At 41.1% G+C, this 27,125-nt stretch overlaps 1 protein-coding gene and 4 non-coding genes across 12 annotated transcripts in view; 1 reads left to right on the forward strand and 4 right to left on the reverse strand.

Moving 5' to 3' along the window:
- TRIM55 (tripartite motif containing 55) overlaps positions 1-6,622 on the reverse strand; it is a 40,987-nt gene extending 34,365 nt beyond the window's left edge. For 7 of the 8 annotated variants that reach the window (XM_033126847.1, XM_033126846.1, XM_033126840.1 and 4 more), the window contains exons 1-3: positions 6,229-6,622; positions 5,521-5,693; positions 992-1,157 (exon numbers count right to left, since the gene is read on the reverse strand). In XM_033126847.1, coding sequence (XP_032982738.1) covers positions 992-1,157; positions 5,521-5,693; positions 6,229-6,396 — 507 coding nt within the window. In that variant the 5' untranslated portion in view covers positions 6,397-6,622. The remainder of the gene's footprint in view (positions 1-991; positions 1,158-5,520; positions 5,694-6,228) is intronic. The other variant, XM_033126842.1, reaches the window with a different exon arrangement.
- Positions 6,623-12,769: 6,147 nt separating this feature from the next.
- Positions 12,770-12,842, reverse strand: TRNAA-AGC (transfer RNA alanine (anticodon AGC)). The gene has a single exon. It is a non-coding gene; the product is annotated as a tRNA-Ala (tRNA).
- A 133-nt stretch (positions 12,843-12,975) lies between these two features.
- Positions 12,976-13,064, reverse strand: TRNAY-GUA (transfer RNA tyrosine (anticodon GUA)). The gene is given in 2 exon segments: positions 12,976-13,011; positions 13,028-13,064. It is a non-coding gene; the product is annotated as a tRNA-Tyr (tRNA).
- A 554-nt stretch (positions 13,065-13,618) lies between these two features.
- Positions 13,619-13,709, reverse strand: TRNAY-GUA (transfer RNA tyrosine (anticodon GUA)). Its single transcript is given in 2 exon segments — positions 13,619-13,654; positions 13,673-13,709. It is a non-coding gene; the product is annotated as a tRNA-Tyr (tRNA).
- A 354-nt stretch (positions 13,710-14,063) lies between these two features.
- Positions 14,064-14,136, forward strand: TRNAR-ACG (transfer RNA arginine (anticodon ACG)). The gene has a single exon. It is a non-coding gene; the product is annotated as a tRNA-Arg (tRNA).
- The last annotated feature ends 12,989 nt before the right edge of the window (positions 14,137-27,125 follow it).

The raw sequence follows: 27,125 nt of genomic DNA on the forward strand, positions 1-27,125 counted from the left end.
CACACTATGACTTGGGGTGGGAGGATGGTGGAAGGAAAAGGGGCAATAAGTCATGAGTGGATTAAAAAATAAATAAATGTTATAGGTGTCTTACTAAATCCTGTTTCTTTAGTAGTTAGTTCTCACCGGAGGTAACTGGTGTTGCCCAAAAGCCTGGCTTCCAGATTTGATTCCAACTCTGGTTCTTCCAGTCAAACACTGACCAAATGTGGAACCTATGATTCTAAGGGGAAGAATTTGAGAGGTGGAGCTGCTCGAATTCTAGGTGCCTGGAGTGGCTGCGTCATTTGAGCTCATGACCGTGTATTTATTTGTATCCAGTGGAGAAGTTCCTACTTGGCCATGGGTGAGCCATACTGGGAGGTCAGTGATCAGCCGGGGGAGATGCTGCATTTGGTCAGAATGAGGGAACTGAGGCTGAGGCGCCGAGGTGGGGGCCCTGAGCGGGGGCCTCGGCTGAGAGGCCAGGCAGCGGGTTCGCCCAGCCTCGAGCGACAGACAGCATGAGACAATGTCTTCAAGTTGTTGAAGAACTGCCATTCATCGTCTCTCTTCCCCACCAGGAGTCAGGGAGGCAAGGCGGGGGAGGAGGGGCAAAAAGAACCTTTCCCTGGTGATGAAGAAACATATTCTGTGACTGAATTAAAAAGTCATCCTTTTCTTTTCTTTTAAAAAGTCTGAACGTCAAGTAATGTTTGAGTTCAGACCAAGTCCCATAACAATTGCTCATCTTCAGCAACCTCCAAAGGGGACAAAAACAGCGGCGCTTACCCTCCAAACCCCTTCTTGACCCTCTCTTAACTGTCCCTCCCTTCTCTGACCTGTCCCACCACTCCCCGAAGCACCCAGCGGTGGCCACGTGCGCAGCACCCCCTCCCACACACACACGTCAGTCAGTCCGAGGCGTGTGGCTCTGCCCCCACAGCAGGAAGCCAATCACACTGGCGCTTGGAGGCAGGGGAGGGGGCGGGCGTGGGAGGGGCTCTGGTACCTTCTGCCTCTGGAACACGTGAGTGAGGGGAGCCACCTGGCAGTCCTTGTGGGCCCCAAACACCTTGCACAGAGAGCAGGTGGGCACCTCGCAGTTCAGACAGTAGATGTTGATGTGCTCTTCTTCGTGTTCCTCACACCGGGGCTGGTCGGACTTCTTTTCTGGTCTGGGAGGAGGTAGCAGATGGATGTGTCAGCTCCCATGGAGGCAGAGCACGGAAGGGTGGTCAGCAAACCCCGGTGAGCCCCTGGACTCCCCAGCAACCCCATTCCAGAGGGCCCCCAGTTTCGCTGTGATATGGCAGTGATGTGTTGACATATCTTCAACAATCAGCCTGGGGTCGGGGTGGGGACCTAGAGACTCTGGTCTGTAGCATTTGCCAACTTCCGTGGTATGAGTATTCCCAGCATGGCTGATTTCAAGTTCCTGAAGGTCACTTGTTCAATCCCTGAAAGTTAACGCTGGGCTTTGCGTTAGGAGCGTGCCCTAGCACTGTCTCCACAGCCCACTAGTTTCTCAAGAGACCTCCTGCCATTAGCACAGAAAATGAAACGTAAGTGACTTTCTGAGGAGTTGGCAGTGGTGAAGAGTGGGTAGCGTGTGCTCGGTGAATGGGAACAATTACACTGAACGGGCAATAAGGACGACGCCACATGCTGTTCCAGGACAGGGTGGCACCTTGGAAGTGCAAATCCCACAGACAGTCCCCAGGTTTTAGCTTTTCCAGCACCAACCAAACCTTAGCAGAGCGCACGGAATAAGGGAGCATTGGGTTTGTATGTGCTAGTGACACAAGGAGCAAGCAATGAAGAACTGAAACCATGAGAGAGGGGGTGACAAGTCATTGCTACTGACGATAACCCGTTTTCCGTGACATCTGTGGGCTCCTGACTTGATTTCTGCCATATGCCGGAAGCTAACTGAGGAAAAGACACTCCACAACTGAGAAAATTATGCCCCTTCCAGATCTGTCTGTTTCCTCCACTGGCATGTGAGCCCTAGGAGGGCCAGGCCATGGTCTCTTTTGTTTTTGTTTTTGCTGGATCTCCAGTGCCCAAAGCAATGTCTTGCATAGAGTGGGTGCTCAGTATATATTTGTTGAATGAATGAGTGAGAATTGAAAGAGAATTTGCCAGATTTAATGGACAGGACTCCCTGTGCTGTAACATCAAACCCTTCATCTGGAGAAGAGGGAAAGCCCAGAGTCACTGGGCACCTATGAGTGGCAAAGGAAGAGGCCAGACAATGGCCTGAAAACTCCATTTATAAATGACAAAGCCCTCTGATGCTTGTCTAGAGGTTAGGAGTGGCGAATTCGTCTTCCTTTGGTCAAAGGCTTCTCTACCTCTAAAACCTACTTCCCATGTACTTATACCTTGTAGTCATTATCAAACAAGTGTTTGGAGCACATTTTCTGGGAAATGGTGCAGTTGATGCCACTGCGGCTCATCTTTCTAGGCATTTCCTGAAGGCTGCCCATGTCCCCTGTGCTGTTCTGATGTCAACAGCTCTGACCAGACCTGTTATAGAACTCAGGTATATGCAGCATAAGCAAACGCTGAAAATGTGGGAAGAGCCATGAGGCTGTATGTTTAGTTTTTGATTGTGACCATTCATTTTTTCATAATGCAATATCAGACTGAGAACTACTTCCTATATTCCTGATGAGGTTTTTATTGTTTAGGTGGCAACATAGGCCCAGAGGCACCCCCACTGACAAATGAGCATATAATGAAAACTTCTAGGCAACTTAAAAGGCATAACAGACTTGGGACAAACATGGCGTGTAGAATAAAGGTGTAAATACCCTTTCGTGAGGTGAGGGTGGCGAAGCTCACAGCTGTGGTTCAGGGCCCAGTGCCAAATGCTGGCAGTGGCCTTAGCCGCTCAGTGCAGCTAGGCTCAAGGAGTCTGTAGGCTGCTGGGACCTATACCTTGGTCTCCGGTCTCTGAGGTTGCTGGGATCACCATAGAGTTTCCTGAAGGGTGGATATCTGGTCTTTGAGAAGCATTTCAGGAAGTAGTACCTTTAGAGTCAAACTCATCTTATAGCTTAATTCTAGTTCAGCTTCTCCCTGTGGTGGCTGTGTGGCCTTAGGCAAGTTACTTAATCTCTTTCAGGCTCAGCTTTTACTCATATCTAAAAATTGGATTAAGGATCTTCTAATTAAATATGGCAGAATTTAAATAAACACCTGCATTTATTTATGTTTCCTGTTGAAATCCCACTAAAATAAGATGCCTTGGAGTACTATTTGAGTGTTTAAAATTATATCTATATGAATTACTTTGAATAAAATATTAAAAAACTTTCACTAAGTTAATAGTAATAATAGTCACAACCTCACAGGATTGTTGTGAGAATTCAAGAAGAACACGATTTACCTGTAAAGCGCCCTGAAGAGTGGCTGACACATACTCAGCACATATTAGTTTTACTTACTATATTTTAAAGTTAATTAGTATGTTCAATATTAATATCAGCAAAATTAGGTCCTTCTCTTGTCATCCTCCCCTAAACTGTGGCTAGTTCAGCACCATGCAGAATTCTAGATAAGAAGGCCAAGTTTGACGAGACCTCCGATTTCTAACCTTCCTGTGGGAGATCAAAGTTGAGCATCTCCTCCCCTTTCTGCCCCCAAACCTGAAGCCTATGGGTCAGAGCTGGGTTCATCTCACTCTGTATATCCCAAGTTATTCCAGAGTCACCTAATGTACCCTGAGGCTGAGGGTTCTGGGCTGGTAAGGTTGCCATTCTCCAGGGAACAACTGGATTTATTGCCCAAACATGTGCCGAGCCTTCTGTGCAACCTGTCGTTTTGCTACCAAGTAAAAATGTCCCAAAGGCAAGTCTCAAGTTCAAGAAACAGCAACATAAGAAGAATTTGATAATCGCAAAAACACCACTAGTGTACTTAGCTGTTAACCTCATTGTTGGACATTTGGTTCATTGCTTTTCTATAATTTGCTCACCTGGGCACCAGGTTTGGCAGATGCAGCACACAGACTTTATAGTTAACGGAAGGAGGTATCTTGTAGTTTTACCAGTGCTACAAGTTTTAACATCTCCTCTTCCCTGGATGTCATAACAAGTATTGTTATTATTTCACATGTTTCAAGCTCTCACTATGGCAAGTAACAAAACAGAAGATTATTTCAATAACCAGAACATGTAAGAAGATTTGTGGTGTTGCATGATCAGCCTGCAGTTCCGGGGAAATTATTCTGTGCAAGACACGGTGCTAGGCACTGAATCAGTTGTTATATAAACTCGCCTGCTAATTGGTTGGTTGTTAATTGGATGTTTACTTTTTTAAGAGACAGTGTATGTATTTGCATTTTAAAGTAATGAAGTATAATGAAATCAGGACGGTGAGGCAATAGCAACAATAGTACTTTGCTTCTTCTCAAGAGACTTTGGAAACAAGGGAAATAGCCGACTCTGTATCTCTGCAATGTGATCAGCAATCATTCTTTTTCCCCAGTTCTACCTACATCCTGGCACTTATCTAATTTGGTTTTGAATCTTAAGCAGAAGCTAATAGCCATAGTGATTGCAATAATTATGTTAGATTTATAGAACAGCTTTCCTTCTAAGAGCGCAAGGCTCTTAGAGCCCTGCAGCTGTTCCACAAATACCTGCCTCCTCATAAAAATCACAATGAGGTCATTTCTACATGGTCTCAGTTCTGCTGCTAAGCTTTGTGGACCCGACTAACCTGTGTACAATTGAAAAAGGGCTCTTCACACCATGCCTTCTAGGAAGGAAACTGCTGCAGTGTTGTCTCCAGGAAAGGAACTCTACATCCAATGTGATTCGATGAGTAAGAAGCAACCTCCCCACCCTTTTTTAAAGATTGGATGTACATACTGCATATCCATCAATCAGCAGGTGGATGCTGAGAGTATGCAGTAGAGACAAACTACAGAATAGGGAAATGTAACCTGAACTCCATTGTTTTTTTCCCTCTCATGTCTCTAAACTTTTAGGTTGCTAAAGGCCAAGACTGTGCCTTGCTTTGCAACAGACCATGACATGTTAGAGAATTTAGGGTTTTCTTTGTTATCATCTAGATAATCTTAAAGCAAGACTATCTGAGTTAGAAATGGACTATTTTGAAAGGTGCCATTCCTGTTCATTTTCTATAAAGTTTTATACTGTAATTTTTCTGCTATGTAGAATCTGGACTACAAAGGACCTGTGAAGTGCAGAAATGTCTACACGGTGTGTAAGACATGGCCTGGGTGGGAGGCAGCGTTATGCCTCTTTCAATATCACCATCTGGAGTGCATTAGCGTTGAGTTAACTTCATTCTTAAATTGATAAAAGCCTGGGCACCAGCTCCCTTCTCTCCTCCCGTGAGCAACTGTCGCTTCCATGGGGAAGAACTGACTTGGAAAAACATTTTCCTGTAAAACAATTAGCCTGTGATTGGTAAACAAGCATTCAGAGTCACAACCCACTAAAACAAACAAAGAAATAAACCAAAACAAGCTTCAAATGGGGTTGAGGCAGGCAGGAACCATACCTGGTGGACTCCTGCTTGTAGATGTCAATGATGTTTTCCACCAGCAGGTTCCTCTGAAGTCCGTATATCCCATGTCTGTCCAAAACCACTTCGTGTCTACAGGATGGGCAGCGAAATCGGCCCCCTGATGCCACGGTGGTGCCTCCTCTCGTGGGCAAGTACGGATTAGAGGCCTGTTCTTGCCAAGCAAGAAAAAAGGAATTGAGTAATGCCACAGGTAGCCTTTCTGAGACTTTTTCTCACTCTCTGCTTCTACAAAACGACATCAACTTCCGCTTTAAGTTTGTCATAAGATACTCCCTTAGGACCTATCAGTAAGAGGTCCTGAAACGCAGGGCCAGCCCTTAGCCACAGTCAGTGGCAATGTACCATTTTCATCACGAAGTACTTTTCCATCCAGTGTTTTCATAACCAAAGTTCCAGCCAGAAAGCCTAACATTGATGCCTTGGGTAGTAATTCATTTACAATTTTGAAACAAATTCCATTTATTAAAACAAATGTGATTCTTACTATTGAAATAAAATTAGATTTGGAAATAAGGAGAAGATTGACAGCAAAGCACAAAGCAAATCATTAAAAAAATTTTTTTAAATTTTTCTTGGCAATGAATGCAGCCTTTTAAAGTTTTCTAAAGGAATTCACATCAAAGTTAAACACTTGATTCAGAGGAGAATCTTTTCCACCCCCTACATTCCAAACAAACTTACCTGGAAAATATCACTGGCGCATTTCCGACACAGGTTATGCTGACAGGGGAGAATGACCACAGGCTTTGTGAACATCTCTAAGCAGATAGGACAGATGAGTTGTTTCTCCAGGTTATCCATGGTCTGCTGCTCTTTGGAAAAAGACTTGTAATTCAAAGATGCGCTCATCTCCTGGCCGTCCCTGTGTCACTGCCAGGGAAAGGGTGCTTCGAATGGTTCCTACAAGTGGTTCCTAGAAATATTTCCAAGGATTGTGTGATTGAGTGCCCTTCACGTTTCTTTCGGTGGAGGACATTGTTTCAGGCCCAAGTTCAGAGTGGGAGCCGGTGCTGTTTTTAGCAGCCGTGAGTCACGTGACAGTGGGCTTTCTTGTCCATATAAGCCAGTGACAGGAGGATGGATTCTGACAGGTGACAGAGAGCAGGAGCCAACATTCCTGCCTGAGGGAGTGAAGAGAGTGGGTGGGAAGGAGGATTATAAACCCCATTTAGACGGGGTTGTGAGGAGAAGGAGGTCGAAGCTGACAGTTGTCATCAACAAATGCGTATGTGCATGCCACCGAGTCATGAGCCCTGCCCTCTGTGAGCGCTCAGTAAGAACGCGGTGCTGGGTTTCTCCAGGACAAAGAGAACACAGCCCAAGAATCTAACTGTAGGATGGATGCCATTTCCATCTTGAGAGTTCAGCAAATGAGCCACCCAAAGTAACATGATTACATGTCGTAGGTGAAAACAAACAAAATGTATTTTGAAAATAATTATCCTGGGACAATCATCTAAAAAGATTTGACTAATGGTAAATATTTCACCTTTGCAAGGGTTGTGGTAGGGGGGAAATTCCAAATTAAAAACTAATTTCAAATCTTTTCACCATAAAAATGTCCACAAAATAGAAAAATTCCAAACACCAGCAGATGATTCCGTTATTTTTTAAAAGTTGTATAATAAAACTCTAGTATGCTCTTTTCTTTTTTACATAGTTTTCCCTCTTCCATCCTTTCCCCCTGCTCCCATCCCTACACATACCCCAAAACACAAAGAAAATTAGACCATCTTTAAAAGGTTAAATTTACTTTGCAACAGCTATCAGTAATGAGGTACCATGTTTCCCTGAAAATAAGACCTAGCCGGACAATCAGCTCTAATGCGTCTTTCAGAGCAAAAATTAATAGAAGACACGGTATTATATTATATTACCCAATCTTACAGTAAAATAAAGCCGGGTCTTATATTAATTTTTGCTCCAAAAGACGCATTAGAGCTGATTGCCCAGCTAGGTTTTATTTTTGGAGAAACACGGTAGTAACTGGCACGTGGGGTAACAGACCATTTCATTTTGACACGTAATGGTGACAGATAATAGTGCCATTGCCAACTGAAGTGAAAATGTAGTCCTGCTTCCATACCTGTTTTTGTATCTGGTCTGAAATACCCGTACCCCTTCGCATTTTCCGCATCCTCCAAATTGATTTTTGGTCTGCTCTTGAGTCATAAATATCAACTCTGATATTTGGCAGGATGTTGTGAAACAACTGTTTCATCAATACATATTTTGTGAGAAAACTTAAAATCAGATCAATAATGAAAAAGAAATACATGCCTTTTTTATGTGATGAATTTTCAGCTTCATTTCTCCTTGATTTTAAAATCTTCAATGAACACATTTTGCTAATATATTCCCAGTGTGCACTTAATTACCATAGAGAGTAGGTCGGTGTGACTGGTTATGTGTGGTCTTAATGCTGTGTGCACTGAGAGCTTATTGAGAATGTGAAAATCTCCATTAACTAATAATAAGCGTTCTCTCTCTCTCTCTCTCTCTATATATATATATATATATATATATATATATATATATAAGACATATATATATATAAGATATACACACATAAGATATATATACATAAGATAACATATGCATAAGATACATATATATACATAAGATATATATATATATATATATATGATATATATATACATAGTATAAAAAAATCTTAGGGGAAACTTGGGATGTATATAAAGGATTTTTCAGCAGGAACTGGGTCCTCTTTTTTGGTGGATTTTGTACTTCCTGGTTAAGGTGATGTGGAACACCTCTAACCCCAGAAGAGTTAGGAGAGCAACATCAACTCTTCATCCCAATTTGCAGAACAAGACAGAGCATTCTGGGAACTGGAGGCATTGGATAAGTCCCAGGGAATCAGTGTCAGGAAGGCTTGAAGTTTCCAGAACATCCTGAGAATTTCATTTACCCATCTTCTCTTTGTCTCTTTAACACAGATAATTGCAAAGCCAGGTAGGTACTTGAAAATAATCCAGGTTTAGCTCAAAATGCTAGTCATTCATCAAACAAAACAGAGGGTTTATGGTCAGATGGAGGGTAGAGCTAAAGGGAAATAAAAAAAATAGATACAGTTTGAAGCAAAGCAGTGAGGAAGATAGAGCGCAGCTATGGTGAAAGAGAAAATAAGAAGAATCTCCTCACAACAAGGTCTTGACATCTTTAAAATATTTAACATTTTCCTCTGTGTTGTCAGTCTTTTTAGTTTAACTGTCTACCTGTCAATAGGCAGTTTGAATATGTGATTTTTAAATTCTTAATGAGAAAAAAATTTACAAAATCTAAAATCAAAGAGAAATGAACCAACTTGTAAAGTACTTAACAGAAGCCAACACTATGGCATGTCTTTCATTAGATAGTTTGCAAACTTCTGGCTGAAAGCTTTTTTTTCATCTTGATAATTACTTCTTTTCCAAATCTGTTGTTTATAAATTTTACTTCATCATAAATATCTCTAAGGAAATGTTAGAAAACTAACATGTTGTACTTTTCTCTGAACATACCTTGGTTTAATTCTCTTGCCAGAAATAAACAATGATAGTCCAATAAGTAGCAAATACTTCATTTAGCTAAGGCCTTCCCAGTGGCCATGTCTGCACTCCTTACCTTAGCACCGGGCCTTCATCACACACAATTCCCCCGACCCCACTCCACCCCAGCCTCCTCATTGTTTTCTCTGAATTCACTTGCCTTCTGCAATATATTTCTCATGTGTCACTCCCTATTTACATCCCATTAGTGGTCATGTTACCCTTAGGATAATGACATTAATTCTCACTGTGGTCCCTAAGGCCTGACATGATCTGGCCCTTACCTATCTCTCTGACCTAACTGTCTGACAGAAATAAGATGTAAGTGACATATATGAGCCGTGTATGTGATTTTAAATTTTTAGTAGCCACATTGAAAATCAGAAACAACTGTAATTAATGTCATTAATATATTTTATTTAGTCCCCAAACATATAATCTAGTATCATTTCGAAATGTAATCAATACTTTTAAAAAATTAGATACCTATAAGTATAGTTTTACTTTTTCCTTTGCAATCTGGCGGTCTTCTACTTTTTTTTTTTTTGGTGTCTTATTGCACTGGCTAGAAACCTCTGGACATCCTTGCTTTGTTCCTGATCTTAGGAGGAAAGAATTCAGGCTATTAAGTATAATGTTAGCTTTGTGTTTTTCATTGATGCTTTTTATCAGTTTGAAGAAGTTCCCTTCCCTTCCAAGTCTGCTGACAGTTTTAAAAATCAGGCATGGATGTTGAATTTTGTCAAATACTTTTTCGCAACTACTGAAATGATTATGTGTTTTTTCTTCTTTAGTCTGTTTACTATGATGAATTAACATTGGCTTTTAAATGTTGAACCAGTCTTATATTCTTGGAATATATCCCACTTGGTTATGATGTAGTTTCCTTTTTATATATTGTTGGATTTACTTGGCTAAATTTTGCTTAAAATTTTTGCATCTATGTTCAGGAAGAATATGGTCTGTAGATTTCTTGTAATGTCTTTGCCTGGTTTTGGGAATGGTAATATTGGCTTCATAAACTAAGTTGGAAAGTACTCCCTCTTCTTCAATTTTCTGAAAATTTGTTTATAATTGGTATTATTTCTTCCTTAAATATTTGGTAGAATTCACCACTGAAGCCATCAGGGTCTGGTGTTTTCCTTATGAGAGAAATAAGTATTAATATGTGTAAAATAACTAAGACGGTGCTTGGCTTGTATGAAGTACTGAATAAATGTTAGCTGTTAATTTTTAAAATATAGAAGTACAGGAAAGAGATATTATATTACCTGTAATTTCAATTAAAAATAATGTTTATTATATATAGTCACAGGATGTGGAGTACAGCATAGGGAATAGAGTCAGTGGAATTTTAACAGCAACATGTGATGTCAGAGGGGTAGTAGATTGGGAGAGGCGTTATCACTTTGTGAGAAGTATAAATGTCTAACTATTACATTGTTTTGTATACCTGAAACTAATTTAAAATATATATATATACTGATAACAAAAGATGAAAAATAATGTTTATTGTAGAACACTTAGAAAATATTTTAAAATCTTAAGAAAATATTACAGTAATCCTACTACCCAGATCACTACTGTTAACATTTAATGCATTCTCCACTTTTCTACAGATAATTTCTACTTGTTTATATTGTTATTGCTTTTATTGCTCTGAACCTATTTTATTCACTTAGTGTTTGATTATTAACATTTCCAGTGTCAATAGAAGTTCTTAATAAATATAATTTTAATGGCTATACACATTCCATTGTACGGTCATACCATAATTTATTTAACCATTGGTTTGTAATTTAGAATTATTCTACTCTCCCTGCATAGTAGATTCAAGCATCTCTTTCCTGCACTTCTATATATATTTATATAAATACATATACAAACCCTCAGAATATTCCCTCCAGGCCTTCCATCTATGGTGTGCTGATAACATACACTGATAATAGCTAATGTTTATTGTGTGTTTATTATGTGTCAAGCACTGTAATAAGGGCTTTACATGCTGTATCTTAATTAAAAGTAGATACCATTATTATCATCAAATAGATACCTATTTTACAAATGAAGAAACTGAATCACTAAGATGTCAAGCAACTTGCTCAAGGATACCCAGCTAGGGAATGGCAAAGCCAAGAAAGACCATCAGGTTTCACAGATCACATGACTAACTATGCAAAAGCGTCTCTCGGCTTATACCTTTAGACTTTTTATATGAATTCCATTCGACACCTGAGTTGCTGATCCTGAGATTTTGTTTGAGTTCTTGCCCATCTCACCTGCCCTAAACATGTGTTCTTCATTTGGATTTTGGATACATTCCTTCCTATTCTTTCCACTTATTACACATTTCTTGCTTTTTCAGCCATTTATAATTTCACTGGAGCTCCTCCTGCCAGCCAGCTATATAACACCCATAATCCCAACTGGAAATTGGGACATATTACCTGATAAAAGGATTATTTCCCTACTTTGTAAATTTGCTTTCACAAAAAATGATGAGGATATATTTTAAACAAATCACGATGCAGTCAATTAAAAGACTTTATTGAAAAGATTAAACTGAGATAAAAATGGATACAGCCCTAAAAATTTATAAAGATTTACCAATAAAACACAGCGGGTTATACATTAGTTACAAAAATGCACAAGTTGCCTAGAACCCTAAAATGGACATGGGATTAAAGAATTATCATTTATTACTTCTAATCCTCTAAAAGGTAACATCTGTCTGTGCCTTTGTCTGGAAAATTTTTGTTTTATGTTTAGAATGGCAGTATGGTTTCAACAGATTTTTTTGTGGCTGTATTCTAGAAAATTAGGATAGGGAGAATTTATTGTCAGAAAAACCTTTGTGTGTGTTCTGCTCAAGCTCTGAATCCGTGTGTGTTGTGTGTGTGTGTGTGTGTGTGTGTGTGTGTGTGTGTGTGTTTTGTGTGTGTGTGTCTTGTCTTTGATTAACGAAATAGACTGACTACACTCAAGGGCAGCCCTAAATTGGAGAACTTTCCTCCACTTAATTCCCTAAATTCTGGTCTCGTTAACTCTCCTAATTATTTCCCAGGAGGAAAATAGCATTAGAACCTTCCTCCATCAGAAAGCCCTGGCTCCAGGGCCTTTTTCACCTCTGCTCAGGTACCAGAGGCCTCCGATTTGCCCAGAGCGGGGCACCCCCACTCTATGGCTGTTGAGGTGGAGCAGACTGTCCTTGCTTCCTCGGCTCAACATAAGTTTAAAGTAGTCAGCGTACTTTTCTAAGTTCTCTGTTTGTTGTTTAGTTTTGTTTTCCCAACTGTCAGCTACTCTGACTATTGGCAGCTTTGTCCCTGATGAATCCCTGGAAGTGCAGCCATCAATGAGAAACCACAAAAGAGTCGAAATGACAAGATGTTTGACTGCAATTTGTCGCCCTTTTTGGAGAGAAAAAGAACCAGTGTCGCGAACTTCTCAAAATAAGTGGGTCTAAACTTTTAAAATTTGAAGGATAAACTGCCAGCATCCATTATTCCGTGTCTGGAAGTTTTACAGAGCGGTAACTTCAAACTCGCAGTATCCCTCAATTGCCGGATGGCTGACTTGCAGCTTCCTTCCTAGTTGAGTGGAGAATCGAAAGAAAAATGACTGTACGGAAAGAAGGGAAAAAATGACTGTACGGAAAGAAGGGAAAAAACTGGAGGATGCGGGCATCGATCCCGCTACCTCTCGCATGCTAAGCGAGCGCTCTACCATTTGAGCTAATCCCCCATTGCTGGGCACGGCTGCTAATGTCTTCCCCTAGAGAGAGGTTAGGGCATTTAGACGTGAGGAAATAATCTAGACTACCGTACATCCCTGACCTTCCTCATAATTCAGATTAAAGTAAGAAAAATATGCCCATTCCTTCGAGCCGGAATCGAACCAGCGACCTAAGGATAACCAAACTCTGTACTCTACAGTCCTCCGCTCTACCAGCTGAGCTATCGAAGGGAGCGCAACCTGGGCTCTCAACTCTTCTTCATAACTTTCAGACATTTCTTCGTTCCATGTGTTTTCTGCTGGGTTTCTTTCCTGATTCCCAGGTCCCTTGAGTACAAGATCTTCCCGGTGGACTTCCCACCTCCTCAGGGCAGCCGGAGAGGGCACTCGCGTCTCTGAACCTGCCCGGGGATCGGAGAAGTCGGAGGCCCCGGGGAGCCCGCGGCTGGCCCCAAAGGCGGCGGGGTCGCCTTGGCTTTCTCGGCGTGACTCGGGGGCTTCGGAAACGCCAAAGACGGTTTAAAAACGAGCAGAAGGTCGTGACCCGGCAGCCGCTCCCCCGCCCCCCGAGCGCAGACTCATGGCCGCGCTTAGAACTTGGAAGGCAGTGCCCCGCTTCGGGGATTCGCGAGACTTCAAACGAGGGATGGCGCCATAGACCAAAACTGGAGCGAAAGTGCGAGGGTTTCCAACTATTCGTTGGAATGTAATGTGTATTGGAGAAGGATAGCCGTGGAAAGGGCCCAAATCATGGAAAATTGCAGGGGGGAAAAAACGAGCTTGTCTCCTTCGAGCCGGAATCGAACCAGCGACCTAAGGATATCTCGCCGGGAAGTCAGCTACAGTCCTCCGCTCTACCAGCTGAGCTATCGAAGGGACAAAGGCACGCAGTTCGCCTCCTAAAATTCAACACAGACCGACCAAGGCGCCCGGTCGTCAGCTGCAGATTGATTTGAGCATGCGTAAGCCTAGCGCGGGGCGGTGCGCGCCTGCGTGGTCGGATGCGTGCGCAGAAAGGCGACCGGGTTCGGACTCGGGGGAGTTACTGACTCGGTGAAAGTGACCTACTCGTGTGTGTAAAATCTGTGGTGCCGAGATTCAGGGACTCTGGACACCGCTCCGTTCCTGTCGCGCTTTTCCTGTAGTATCGCGTGTTGGGGTGGGCGGGATTGTTTAGTATGGCCTCACTGTTCTGTGGTCTGTGTACCCCTCCTTTTACTCTCGCATAAGGGGCCAGTGGCGCAATGGATAACGCGTCTGACTACGGATCAGAAGATTGTAGGTTCGACTCCTGCCTGGCTCGAGCCTTTTGTCACCTCAGGTGTTTAAAACTAGAGAGTATCACTTCCTCTGGGTTCTCCGAGTCACACATGCCAAGAGTAATTCACGGCACTTGGAGCGAGCTCGCAGAACCGAGGCCCCACTGTCGAATTTTCGAGATCTTGAGAGGTTCGTGAGAGCGCGGACCGGAGACGCGGCCCGCCGCGGGCCAGGCGGCGGCGTGGTGGAGCTGCCAAGTGAGGCCCCGCAACTTCCCGTGACAAAACTGGTTCCAAGTGCAGGGCTGTTTCCACAGTGTAAGTCCGTGCATCTTGTAAGATGCTTGAAGACGTTACAGTCACTATGTATGTAAACGCCCCCACGCACCCCCGACAGTGCAGAGGGCGATAAGTTAAGGTTATTTACAAAGACTTTTGGCCTGGGTCCTGCTCTATTTCCTTTTAACAAAGGTACTGAGCTCCTCGGTTGTAAGCAGAGCATGAAAACCATCGAATAACATGGGCTGTGCCTTCAGTGGTCCTTTAATCAAAAGAGCATAATGTTGGTTTGAGCAGTCTTTATTGTGAAGTTATAGTAATCTTATTTGTGGAGAGTTTAGAATTATTTCTTTAAACTCCCTAAGTAAGATAGCAATTCCTAGAAGTAAGAGCTTAAATGTGAAGTTCGGGAAGAGATAAAGAGAAAATGTGAAGTTAGGAAAAATGGCTGGTTTTTAAGAGAAAAGTGGCTTCCTTAAGGCTACACAAAGATGGTTTAAAAAACTAAAAATTTACAGGGTGGGGGAGCAATCACAGATTATTGGAACAAAATGATTGTGTGTTTTATTTTTGTTTCCTAAAGAACATTTTGGCATTTTCTTCATATAACAAGCTGATTTATCTTTATAGTGGTTCTGAGTTAAAAAGATATTTATTACCTCCGTGGGAAGTTGGGAAGATATGTTGCACCCCTCCTGTCATGTTTATGGATAGAACCTTGTAAATTAGGCTAGGAGGAAAGAGCTTCCATCTTATTTGTACCTTCTCATTTTACAATGGTGGCAGGTAAGGCATTTATTATCTGCAGAGGTCACGTCATGGCCATCATTGCACTGTGGCAGAAACCCAGTCTGGCCCCTTGGTGTAATCGTTTCTTGATGCTCCCTCTTCCCCATCAGCCAGCCAGACCACAGTAACATGGTCCAAGAGAGTCAAGATGGTGCAAGATTTCTGGCTCTCTTACTTGTGACAGAAATTCACATAGAGGTATGTAAGCAAGACAAAACATTTATTATAGAGACACAGGATGCCATGCGGGGATCCTGCCGACTACGCCATGTGTCATGCAGGGCGGCCTGCAGGGTCTCAGCTCCCCACATAAGAACGCAGGATATGGCTAGGCCAAAAAGGAACACCCATGGAGCCATAGGTAGGGGAGTCACACCACTATACTCTCGCTGGCGGCTGGGTTGGAGAAACAGGAAACAGGAGCCACACAATTCTCACCCCTCACTGCGCCTCTTGTAGGCTCAGCCACCATACTCTCGCTAGCTCCCCTTTTTTTCCTGCTAGCGTGGCCACAGCAGTTATATTAGTGCCCAATGGCTCACTGGTTACAGCTGACGGCCAACTAGCCACAGCTGATGGCCATTTGATCACAGTCGACGGCCATTTACTACCTGAGCCAGCACCTTTCTATGTGAGGCCGAGAGCCTGGAAACTGCTTTTTGGGGTTCTGTCCCCACACAGGATGTCCCAGGGAAATGAAGGATGAAATGTAACTGGACCTTCTTACGGTTTTTCTCTCAGTGCCTCAGCTTTTCTGTATGCTGCTTTAGTGCATAGAGTTGAAAACATGGTGCTGCCGCCCCCACCTGGAAGTACCTGACCTTTATATAGTCTGTTGCTGTTGATTGAATGTTTGTGTCCCCTCAAATTCATGTGTTGAAAATCTAATGCCCAGTTGATGGTATTAGAAGGTGGGGCATGTGGGAGGTGATTAGGTCAGGAGGACAGAGCCCTTATGAACAGGATTAGTGTCCTTATAAAAGGAGATTCCTCCTCTCTTCCACAATGTGAGGACACATTGAGAAGTTCAGAAGTCTGTAACCCGGAAGAAGGTCTTCACCAGGACCTGACCATGCCGGCACCCTGATAGTGGACTTTCAGCCTCCAGAACTGTGAGAAATAAATTTCTATTGTTTATAAGCCACCCAGTCTGTGGTGTCTATTTTGTTATAGCAACCCGAACAGACGAAAACATCTATCAACCAGAGACTCACTTCTGTCTCAGTCCATGCTGTAAAACTCTTCATTGTTTTGGCCTCAGTTAGATGCTCACCCCTAACCCCCAAAATGTGTCTAGAAGTCAGGATCACATGCAGCCATTCAGGGCTGGCTCACCTATAGCCTAATCGTTGGGCACATATGATTGCACCCCCTCCTTCCTAGGATCCCAAGGAAGAGATGATAAAGATATTTAGAAAGAAAAAAGTCTATTACAGCATGGAAAACAACAGAAGGTACAATCAGCAAACCTGAGATTTTAATTTCTGGCCTGTGGAAAGCAAATGAGATTGTGTAGATACATAGCCCAGAATGGAGAAAACCACACCTCAGAATACACATTCCTGAAATTTGTAGAGACAGAAACATTCTCCCCACGGAGCTCTCAAGAAGCTCCAGGCACAGAGGCAGCAGCACAAAGGTCAGAAGCCCACAACATTGCAGCTGCTGCAGCATTTGTCCTCAGCTGGAGCTGCCTTGAGAACTGCTTAAGCAGAGTAGATTTACCTGGGGAGAGCCCATGGGGTGAGCATGGGGCTGGGGAGAGAGACAGTATAGAGCCTAATTATAGTAGACATGGAGAGAAAGAAAGGCCACCCCACTCCACTCTCAAGAGTGAGTTTCTCCTTGAGTTGGCAATTTGGGGGGCCGTGGCCCATATGGCTGTTTTCTCTCATGCACCATAAATGGAAAAGTGTGTTTGTCCCCAGGATGCAGTCATTTTGCAGATATAAATCAATATAGTCCTTTATTCATGAATATGAATAAATGTCTACCAGACCTTGGAGAGAAAACAACAACTTAAGAAGAGAAATTCCAAGATGAACAAACAAAATAACTGACCCTGGAGGAAGCAAAGATAATTTAAGGAATAGTACAGAAATGTTTTTTAAAATGTTAATTGATATCCTCAGAGACATCTAAGAGGATATTACAGCAATAAAAACCAGAATAAGGTGTTATTAAAAGGAGCAACAAGAGAATAATCGAGTTCCTAAAAACTAAAGTGTGATTGCTCAGTTGAAAAATAATATACTGGTCATGGCTGAAGATCAAATTTGGAGTTATAGAACATAGAATGGAAACAGTCTCCCAGGACACCAGAATATAGAGAACAGAAAATATAAAAGCAAAGCATGGAGGGTAGTCCCAGAGGATACAATAGCTATCTAGTCAGAGGTCCAAAAAAAAAAAAGAAAGCAGAGACAATGCAGGGAAAGGAATGGAAGAAAGACATTAGTCATCAGATCGAAAGGGCCTTCTATGCAGGATGAATGAAAAACAACTGTGCCTGGACACAGCCTAGTGAAGTTTTAAAGCATTAAGAATAAACCCTAAAAGCTTCCAGAGATGAGGACAAAATAAACAAACAAAAAACAGGCTAGCTACAAAGGATGAGAATCAGATTATGATCAGACTTCTCATCAGCAATACTGGATACTAGAAGACAGTAGAGCAAGACCTTCAAAGTTGTGTGGGGAAATAATTTTGAACCTAGAATTGCATAACCAAAGTAGCAATCACATACGAGGACAAATAGATAATTCACACTTGCAAGGTCTTAAAAAGTTTAAATCCCATGATTCCTTTCTGAAACAAATAAAAAATAAACATTACTTGAGAATGTTATACTGATTAGGTTCTCCAGGAAGCAGAAGCTGACACACAACGAAAGTACAAAGTTTTACTGGGGAATAACATCTGTGAATGGAAAAAGAGATGTTACAAGATTAGGTAGGGGTAGCTATTAATGAAGACCTGACAGTCTCTGCCAGTCTCCTTGTTAACTGCAGGGCAAATATATTTCCCTTTAGAGGAGTCATGAATTGGGCCGAAATGCCTAGGCCCTTGTACAACCACCTTGTTCAGTCACTGGCCAGAGGCTGATAACCTCGGACCCTGAAGGAGTTAACACCTGGAGACTCTCAGTTAATCATTCTGGCAACTGGACAGTGAGTCCTTTCTTGAAAGGCAAGCTAGCCCCAAATCTCGGTGGTGCCACAGACATACTTCAGCAAAACAAAAGAATCCAAGAAAGAGGAACACATAGGATTTAAGTAAAAAGGGAACCAACCAAGGAACTCAAAATAAATCCCAAGTTGACAGTGATGCAATAAGTCATGAAAGCAATCAGGACAAATTAGGGAAAACAAAAAAAGGTCAAAGGGCTGTAGGAAGATGTTTTTTCAAGAAGAAAGTGGATTTTTCCATCATAGTAATGTGATTCAGGATCAAGAAGACCTTACAGGTATGATAAAGGCATATCACTTTTTTCAAAAGCAAAAGATAATTAGGAATTTATAAAAAAACAAAAACAAAAACAAAAACAACTTTATAAAGAACTCATAGTCCAAATATAAAGCAAACTGAAATCGGGCACAATTTTGAGAACTTGATGGCGTGTGTTATGGGCTCCCTTGTGTTTTTCCTCCCCAAAATTCTATATTGAAGCCCTAACCCCCAGTACCTCATAATATGACTATGTTACTGACCTGTAAAGAGGTAATTAAAATGGAGTCATTAGGGTGGGCCCCCTATCAGTATGACTAGTGTCCTTGTAAGAAGAGATTGGGACACAGGGAGAGACACCAGACATGTTCACACATAGATGACCATGTGGACACATTGCTAAAAGGTGGCCATCTTCAAGCAAAGGAGAGAGGCCTCAGAAGAAAGCACACCTGCCAACACCTTGATCTTGGACTTCTAGCCTCACAACTGTGAGAAAATAAATTTCTGGTGTTTAAGCCACCCAGTATTTTGTGATGGTGGCCCTAACAAACGAATACTGTGTTTCCCCGAAAATAAGACCTAGCCGGACAATCAGCTCTAATGCATCTTTCAGAGCAAAAATTAATTTAAGACCCAGTCTTATTTTACTATGATATAGGACCGGGTATAATATAATATAATATAATATAATATAATATAATATAATATAACATAATATAAGACTGGGTCTTATATGAATTTCTGCTCCAAAAGACGCATTAGAGCTAATTGTCCGGCTAAGTCTTATTTTAGGGGAAACACGGTACGGGGATGGTGAGGAAGGAGAAATTTTCTTTCTTTTCTGCATTCTTTGGTATTATTTGTATTTTTGTTTAATCATATGCAAGTTATATGTGTGGGGCAGACAGTCCCTTAATTGTCATCTCATATAGGTAGCATTTAATAAAAATTGATTACAAATGAAGGAACTGATACCCAAAGATATGAAATGACTTACCTTCAGTAACAAAGTTGTACAACGGCAGGCAGGATCTCAGATCTCCCGAGTCTTCAGCCAGGACTCTGTTCTTTTGCACTAAGCGGCCTCTCTGTCCCCTACTGGATACTTGAATTAGAAAGACTAGACTCCTTGACTGCTACCTGGGAGAAAGGAGGTTGAAAGGTGGCTTCTGAAGTCAGACTAGGTCAGACGATGACCAAGACATTCTGGGAGTAACAGAGTGTTCCATTTAGCAAAAGGAACTTTGCTAAAGTTCCATTTAGCAAAAGGAACTTTTCTTACTTCTAGAACCCAAAGATCAAATCCCTAAAATTTGTCAACAGTGGTGCGCCACAAAAGTTAGGTCAAAATACCCTGAGACCTGAAGGAAAAAACCATTGTTCAACTTGAAAAATACCAAGTCCTTCCTTTGAGGAAACCATTCTACAGATCAGGAAGCTCCTTTAAGAAAGGTTAAAAAATTTCTTCCTGATGAACCTCCAGATCGGGGAAAGCAGGACTGAACTCAGGTTCACTGATTCCTTATCCATGGCTTCCTGTAGATATGTATTAGGCTGGTGCAAAAGTAATTGCGGTTTTTGCATTTTTTACTTTTTAAGCCATAATTACTTTTGCACCAACCTAATACTAGCTCCAAGAAGGTGAGAAACCAAAAGAATGTTTCCAAGATCAAAAAGGGGCCACTCTGGAGAACTCCAGGGGAGATACAGTTGATTCTTGTTATTTGCAGGCTCTATAAAGTCATCATAAACACTGATTTAGTGAATACTGAACTATTGTTCCTAGGGGAAACACAGGGTTAAGTTCCTGTGAGCCTCTATTCACAACATTTTTAGTAAGTGATCAATACATAACCTTGTTTTATGTCTGTTTCTGCCTAGACACCTTGTTTAATATATATTATTGTTTCATTAACATGCACTCACAGCCAACAGTACTATTGCTCATGTATGAAAGAAGCTTATCTAATAAATATATGTATTTTTTTCAGAAGGTATATTATAACCTCATGCACTTAGGAACACTAGACAGCACTTCAGCACTATGCTTTTAAACATTTTAAATAGTGAAATCACCAGCAAAAAGCACAAAAATGTAAAACATATGGCACTTGTTTTCAATATGAGCTGAAACAAGAAAGCAAAACATTGTCTTATTCAACCTCAGCTGGGAAACTCAAATTTCTTGTCATTCTGTGTATGTCTGAATGGCCACGAAATAAATTTTAGCAAGTAGGCAAATTCGCAAGTATGAAATCTGTGAATATTGAGGATTGACTATTATTAAGCCATAGAAATCCTGAGTTATATGCCAAATCACTACATCAAAAGATGTTAATGAAACCAACCTCCAATCCACCCCTCCCTCCATTAAAGAGGGTAACGAGCCATTTGTACTATAGGGACATAGCAAGACCCAGCCATCCTATATGCCCTGCAAGCTCACTTGCAGTCTTTCCCACTCAGGGAAGTGGGACTATCATCTTATTCATACAGTATCTTCCCCAAAGTATGGTTTGGGGAACTGGGGAAGGATGTTGCAGAGAGATTTTCTTCAGAGATTTATATTTATTCCTTTAACAAACATTTGCTTAGGCTCTGTTATGTGTTAGGCACTGCTCTAGTGGTGGGGAAAACAGACAGAAATCCTTTGATGAGCACACATTTTGAAGGGGCAGACAGACAATAGTTGACAATAAATACCATATATAGTAGGCTCAAAGTAGTGAGTGATAAAGGGGAAAATAAAGCACAGATAGATCCAAAGTGTGGAAGATACTGTGATTTTCACAATGGCAAGCTGGCAGAGAGTACCAGAAGCAAAATAAATTGCGACAGAATATATATACACACACGCAACACACATGCACGCATGCACACTTATTTTAAATGATGGCAGATAAAGTTCCTTCGAGAAAGTTCAAGTTTGCCAAGTTGTATTTCCTTTATACTATGAAGAAATAATAAAGGATAACTAATTTAATAGTTTGACCTAAGTAATGTAGATTATAGAACCTTCACAATTGGTACTTTATTTTGTACATTGGAGAACTTAAATATAACCACTTTTATTATAGATAACATTTAATGTCATAAGATTACACATCTCAATGTGTGAGTGGTATTGAAATACTTTATTTTTGTAATTTACTATTATTTTTATGTAATAGCAAATGTTCACCTCCCAATCTTATGGAATCAGAATAATGGGACAGAATGTATTAATTTGGGTTTATAGAGCTATAGTATTCACTTTTAGTGGGGGAGGGACAAATTAGAATATACTGAGTGTAAACACTGTTTTGACATTAAATAAGTAGATATATCTGACTTTACCAAATTCAGGTATGTCTTAGGGTGCTATGGTGGTGAATAGTTAAGCAGACAGATTCTAGAGCTAGACTCCGTGAGTCCAAATGCTGGTCCTCCTATTAACAGCATGGGTTAATTAATGGCTCCAATTTTCCCATCTGTGAAATGGGAAACAATAGTACCTACTTCATAGAGCTGCTGTGAGAATTAAATAAATTAATCTATAGTAAGCACTCTAGCACAGAGTAAGCACCATAAATGTTTGCTATTTAAAAAAATTTTTGAGTTTTTCTTAGCACTTAGAATTTTATCAGAATATTTAAAGTCACAATTATTTACTAATATAATTACTCAAGAATCACTTTTAAAATTGAAAAAGAAAATCCAATTTATCACTCACTTGGTTAATGTTGTAGTTATTGGTCAGCCAAGAGAAAGTGGCAGATGTAGCTACCAAAGCCACACTAGCTTCTCGAGTAAGGAGGGGTTGCAAGGAGCTGGAGGACGAAGAGATGGAGGAAGAGGAGACAGAAGTAGTCTTGGGGAATTTTGAGACTTTGAGGATTTGCTTTTGAGGAATTTTGAGTCTCTGAGGATTTGCTTTTAAGGGCAATTCCCTAGAGGAATCTTCTTGAGCTGCAAAGGACAGTTGAAGAGGAAGGTAGATAATAAAAGGAGTGACAAGAGTGAGTATTCTTTTGAAAATAAGAGAACCCTGGGTAGGAGTTGGGCAAGGATATGGAGTGGGTTCGTTTCTAAGAACCAAATGTAGTTGGAAATATCGGATCACCATGGAGAGACAACATAGTACAGCTGTTAATATCACGGACTTTAGAACCAGCCTGCTCTACCCCTTACTAAGTGGAGAGACAATTTACTAAACCTTGGCCAAGTTACTAAACCTTTCTGTGTTTCTGTTTCTTAGTCTGAAAAATGGGGAATGATAATGCTGATAGGACTTATCCCATAGGTTGTTGTATTAAATGAATATATAAAGCTAATATAAATGTCTTAGGGCAATGTCAGGTATGAAGCACTATAACTATTGGTTATTATTGTTCATTTGACAGATTTAATTTATGAACAAATGAATCATCTTTCTCAAATATAAATGCATCTGTGATAATAAAAGCCACCACTTCCCACCTCCTTTCAAATTCTTTAGTTGGGAGAGGGGATATGTTGAAAAGAGGTAAGAAAGAACTAAGAAAAGGGTAAGATAAGCAGGGAAATAAATCATTTTTCTTTTGTATTAAAACTTTATCCTCTTAGAATAACATATCTTTCAAGTAAAATTTTTTGTGACTAAAGATTAATTTCCTAGTGTGCTATATGTTGTGTTTAAAAAATAAATTCCAGGCTAAATACAACAAAAACTTTTGAAATTAAGGCATTTTATATAAAATTGTTATGCTAATAAGTTAATCAATGTATAGACTTAATATTTTTCATTCCCTGATGGCTTTCATTTGTTATCTTTAAACCTAGGTTAATTTTTAAATATTGCTTTTGCAATTATAATAAATCCTGAAAAATGCCAGTTTAGTAAATACTTAATGTATACATGTCCAAATAGAACATTCTTTAAAAATAAGAAAATGATGGAATTTCATTCCCAAAGTGAAAATCTGCACTAAAAAATTTTCCCCAATTATTATTCACCAGGAAAGAAAGTGATGATGAAACTTTGTCTGAGAAGAAATGAGTTTGGACATCTCAGGAGTGGAGATACTTGGCTACCAGAGCAGACTACCCAGAAGTAAAAAGAAAAAACCCTTACCAGGTAAGGTAAGATACCCTTTTCCTGGCCCTGGGAACAAGGGTGTGTAGGGGGTGGGAGGGGAGGGGTTCTAAGGCATTGGAGAAGCTGATAACTGGCTACTAGAAAGCTCTGTTGGCCGCCCACTGGTGAACAGAATGTGTTACCAGCTGTCCTGGAGCTGCTGATTTGATTCTAGGAATTTAGTTTTGCTTTTTGGGGACACTTATCTGTTCATTTGGCGCTGAGCATGTTTAAGTCTCCTTTGGAGAAACGCTTTTCTTAAAAATGGCATATATTTGAGAATTAATCAATTAATCAACAGGTATTTATTGGTTTCCTACTTTGTTTTTAGCAGTGTGCACAATGCAGAGTAAACTCTGACTCTATAATGTAGTTCTGGGTATCACTGCTCCTTTGAGCCATCTACAACCTGGAAATGGATTTGTTTTACAGAAACTGGTTATACATGACTTAATCTAAATTCCTGGCCCTTTCTAGTTTAGAACTGTTCAGGAATAATATGAAGATGTGACATAGGGGATTAGGAGCGCTGCAGGCTGGAAAAAGGGGGGTTTTGGAGCGGAGGATCCTTGTTTCTTGAATAAAGGTTTTCTCTGCTTGGAGAAGCCCTGGAAATGGCTGTCTGTATATCAGTGAGCAGTAAGGGAGGGCAGGCTGGGGAAATTAAGAAACACAAAAACAAAACAAAACTCTGTAATTGGGTTAGTGCCAGGCTAACATATTAATTTTTGTATTAATTTAATGCTAAGCTTCCCTAAAAATAAAGATTCTAGCAGTTTTTGTGTTTCTAGCAGTGGGGATTTCTCTATTCTATGACACAGGCTAATTTACTCGTTTAACAGATTCTCCCTGATTATGTAGTACGTGTCAGGCACTGTTTTAAGCACTAAGGATTCAACAGGACACAAAAACAGATAAAGAAAACTTTGCCCTTGTGGTATGGAAGACAGATAATAATCAAGAAAGAAAGGGTGTTAGTGAAAGGTACTAAGGAGAAAAAGTAGAGAATGGCTTGAAGGGCGCGGTTACTGTTCTAGGCAGGGTGTTCTGGGAAAGCCTATGGAGAAGGGATATTTGAGAAAAGATGTAGAAGTCTCCTGATGCTCCGAGTGCATTATCTGTTCTAAATTAATTTGACTCTGACTCAGAGCTGCTGTTAACCGGCCAGCAAGAAATTTATCACAGCCAGGTTTTGAGTCTCCCTCTCCTTCCTAGGGCTGTAAGGGGCCTGCAAGGGTTATGTCTTTGGCCTCCACGTGAGTGAGTTTCGAGCCTCTAATCTTGCTCTAGCCCGGTTGTTCCTGAGGTCTCAGTGTCCGGCCCTGCATGGTTCCTTTCAGGAACCAATGTGGGCACAGGAATCTTGTGTTATGGCTTCAAAGCCATGACTTAATTTTGTCACCTAGGCATCCAAGTGTTATCTCATCATAGAGATTCTTTCCTGTAGAGACATAAGTCTGGGCTATTCTGGGAACTCCCCCCAAAACTTCCAATCCCATCTTTAGTCTACAGGCCACTCATGATGGGGGTTCTTCTCTTCCTTAAATTTCAGTACACATCTTTCTAGCGGCCCTTTTAACAGCTCAAGCTCCCAAACAAAAGCCTGGGTAGTTGTTTTCCAGGTGTCTGACTACCTTTGTTTTTAACCTCTAAGGCAATGGTACCAAGAGTAAGATGAAGTTCAGTAGGAAAGCCCTCACTCCTTTGAGTTCCCTAAAGCACTAAGGACAAAACAAAATTAATATCTCAATAAATTACCTGCCATACATTCAAACAATGATTGTGGTCACTATAAATTATTTCTGTTTGTCAATACACTTGAAGAATTGTTTTTTTTAAAGATTTTATTAGGGAAAAGGAATAGGACTTTATTGGGGAACAGTGTGTACTTTCAGGACTTTTCCAAGTCAAGTTGTCCTTTCAATCTTAGTTGTGGAGGGCGCAGCTCAGCTCCAGGTCCAGTTGCCAGTTGTTAGTTGCAGGCGGCAGAGCCCACCGTCCCTTGCGGGAGTCAAACTGACAACCTTGTGGTTGAGAGCCCACTGGCCCATGTGGGAATCAAACCCGCAGCCTTTGGTGTTAGGAGCACGGAGCTCCAACCACCTGAGCCACCGGGCCTGCCCACACTTGGAGAATTGTTTGAAAAATACTTTGTTTCCCCTTCGCCTGTTAGCATTGTGATTATTTGTGAAATTGGGAGGGGGGAGACATTTGTTTAAGAATGTTCTGTTACCCAGACTATTTTCAATCTCTCTCCTTCCCCACTGGCTGGCATAGATTCACAGTAGTTCAGTTTATCAAAAAGACCAGTAAATGTTAAGATAGAGACTTGACAGTAGTGAACAGAGCAATTAGGAGACTAAAACAGAGAAATGAGGATCAAATGGAAGAAAGGTGAAAGTGGGAGAAGGGAGGAAGACAGAGAAAGGGATTGAGTACCGAAAAATAGGGAAGAGAAGGGACAAAGGAGAAGAAGGAAGTTAAAAGACTCAGGATGAGTCAGTGAATAAAAAGAAACATAGAATAAAGAGTATGAAGAAACAATGTTAAACTCATACAGTTCCGTAGGTCAGAAGTTTGACACAGATGTCACTGAGCGAAAAGCAAGATGGTGGCAGGGCTGTGTTTCTTTCTGGAAGCCCTAGAGGAGAATCCATTTCCTTGACTTTTTCAACTTTTAGAGGCTGCCTACATACCTTGTCTCACAGCCCCGTTTCCTCTTCTATCTTTAAGTCATATCTCCGACCACTCTCTGATCTTCAGGTCATCTCTCTGACCATGCTTCTGTAGTTCCATCTTTCCCTCTCCATAGCCAGGAAAGGCTCTTCATTAGCTTGGGCCCACTCGGGTAATCCAGGATCTTCTCCCTATCTCAAGCTCCTGACTAATCACATCTACAAAGTCCCTTTTGCCATGAGAGATGATATATTCACGGGTTCTGGCAAGTAGGACATACACCTCTTAGGGGGCCATTATTTTACCTACCACAGAAATCATGTAGCCTTAACTGGAACCCTCTCCGTAGGTCAGAAGATCAGGCAGTGCATTACCAGATAAGTGTACTTCCAAGCTAGGCCATGTCAAATGTGTGTTAGCCTACATACCATTTGAAATGTTGAAATAGAATGTCATTTATTCTCAAAGAATTAAGATGTATGTATTTTGGTAAAGAAAAATGCATATTATTAAAATTATGTTCTAAAATAAGACAGCAAAAAAAATAATAAATGGATGACCTATGAAGCTTTATATGAAATCTCCTCCTCTGGTAGCCTTGGAGGCCAGGATTAGGTGTGAGCCACTGAAGTGGGCGGTTCATTTGACTTTGCCTGAACCAGGGCCACGCAACTGTGCTGAGGCTTATGGTCAGTATGTCCCTGCTTTCCTTGATGCTTCTCTGACAAGATGCTTGTGGATTCA

Source organism: Rhinolophus ferrumequinum, chromosome 14 (assembly GCF_004115265.2).
Source record: "Rhinolophus ferrumequinum isolate MPI-CBG mRhiFer1 chromosome 14, mRhiFer1_v1.p, whole genome shotgun sequence".
Classification (NCBI taxonomy): domain Eukaryota; kingdom Metazoa; phylum Chordata; class Mammalia; order Chiroptera; family Rhinolophidae; genus Rhinolophus; species Rhinolophus ferrumequinum.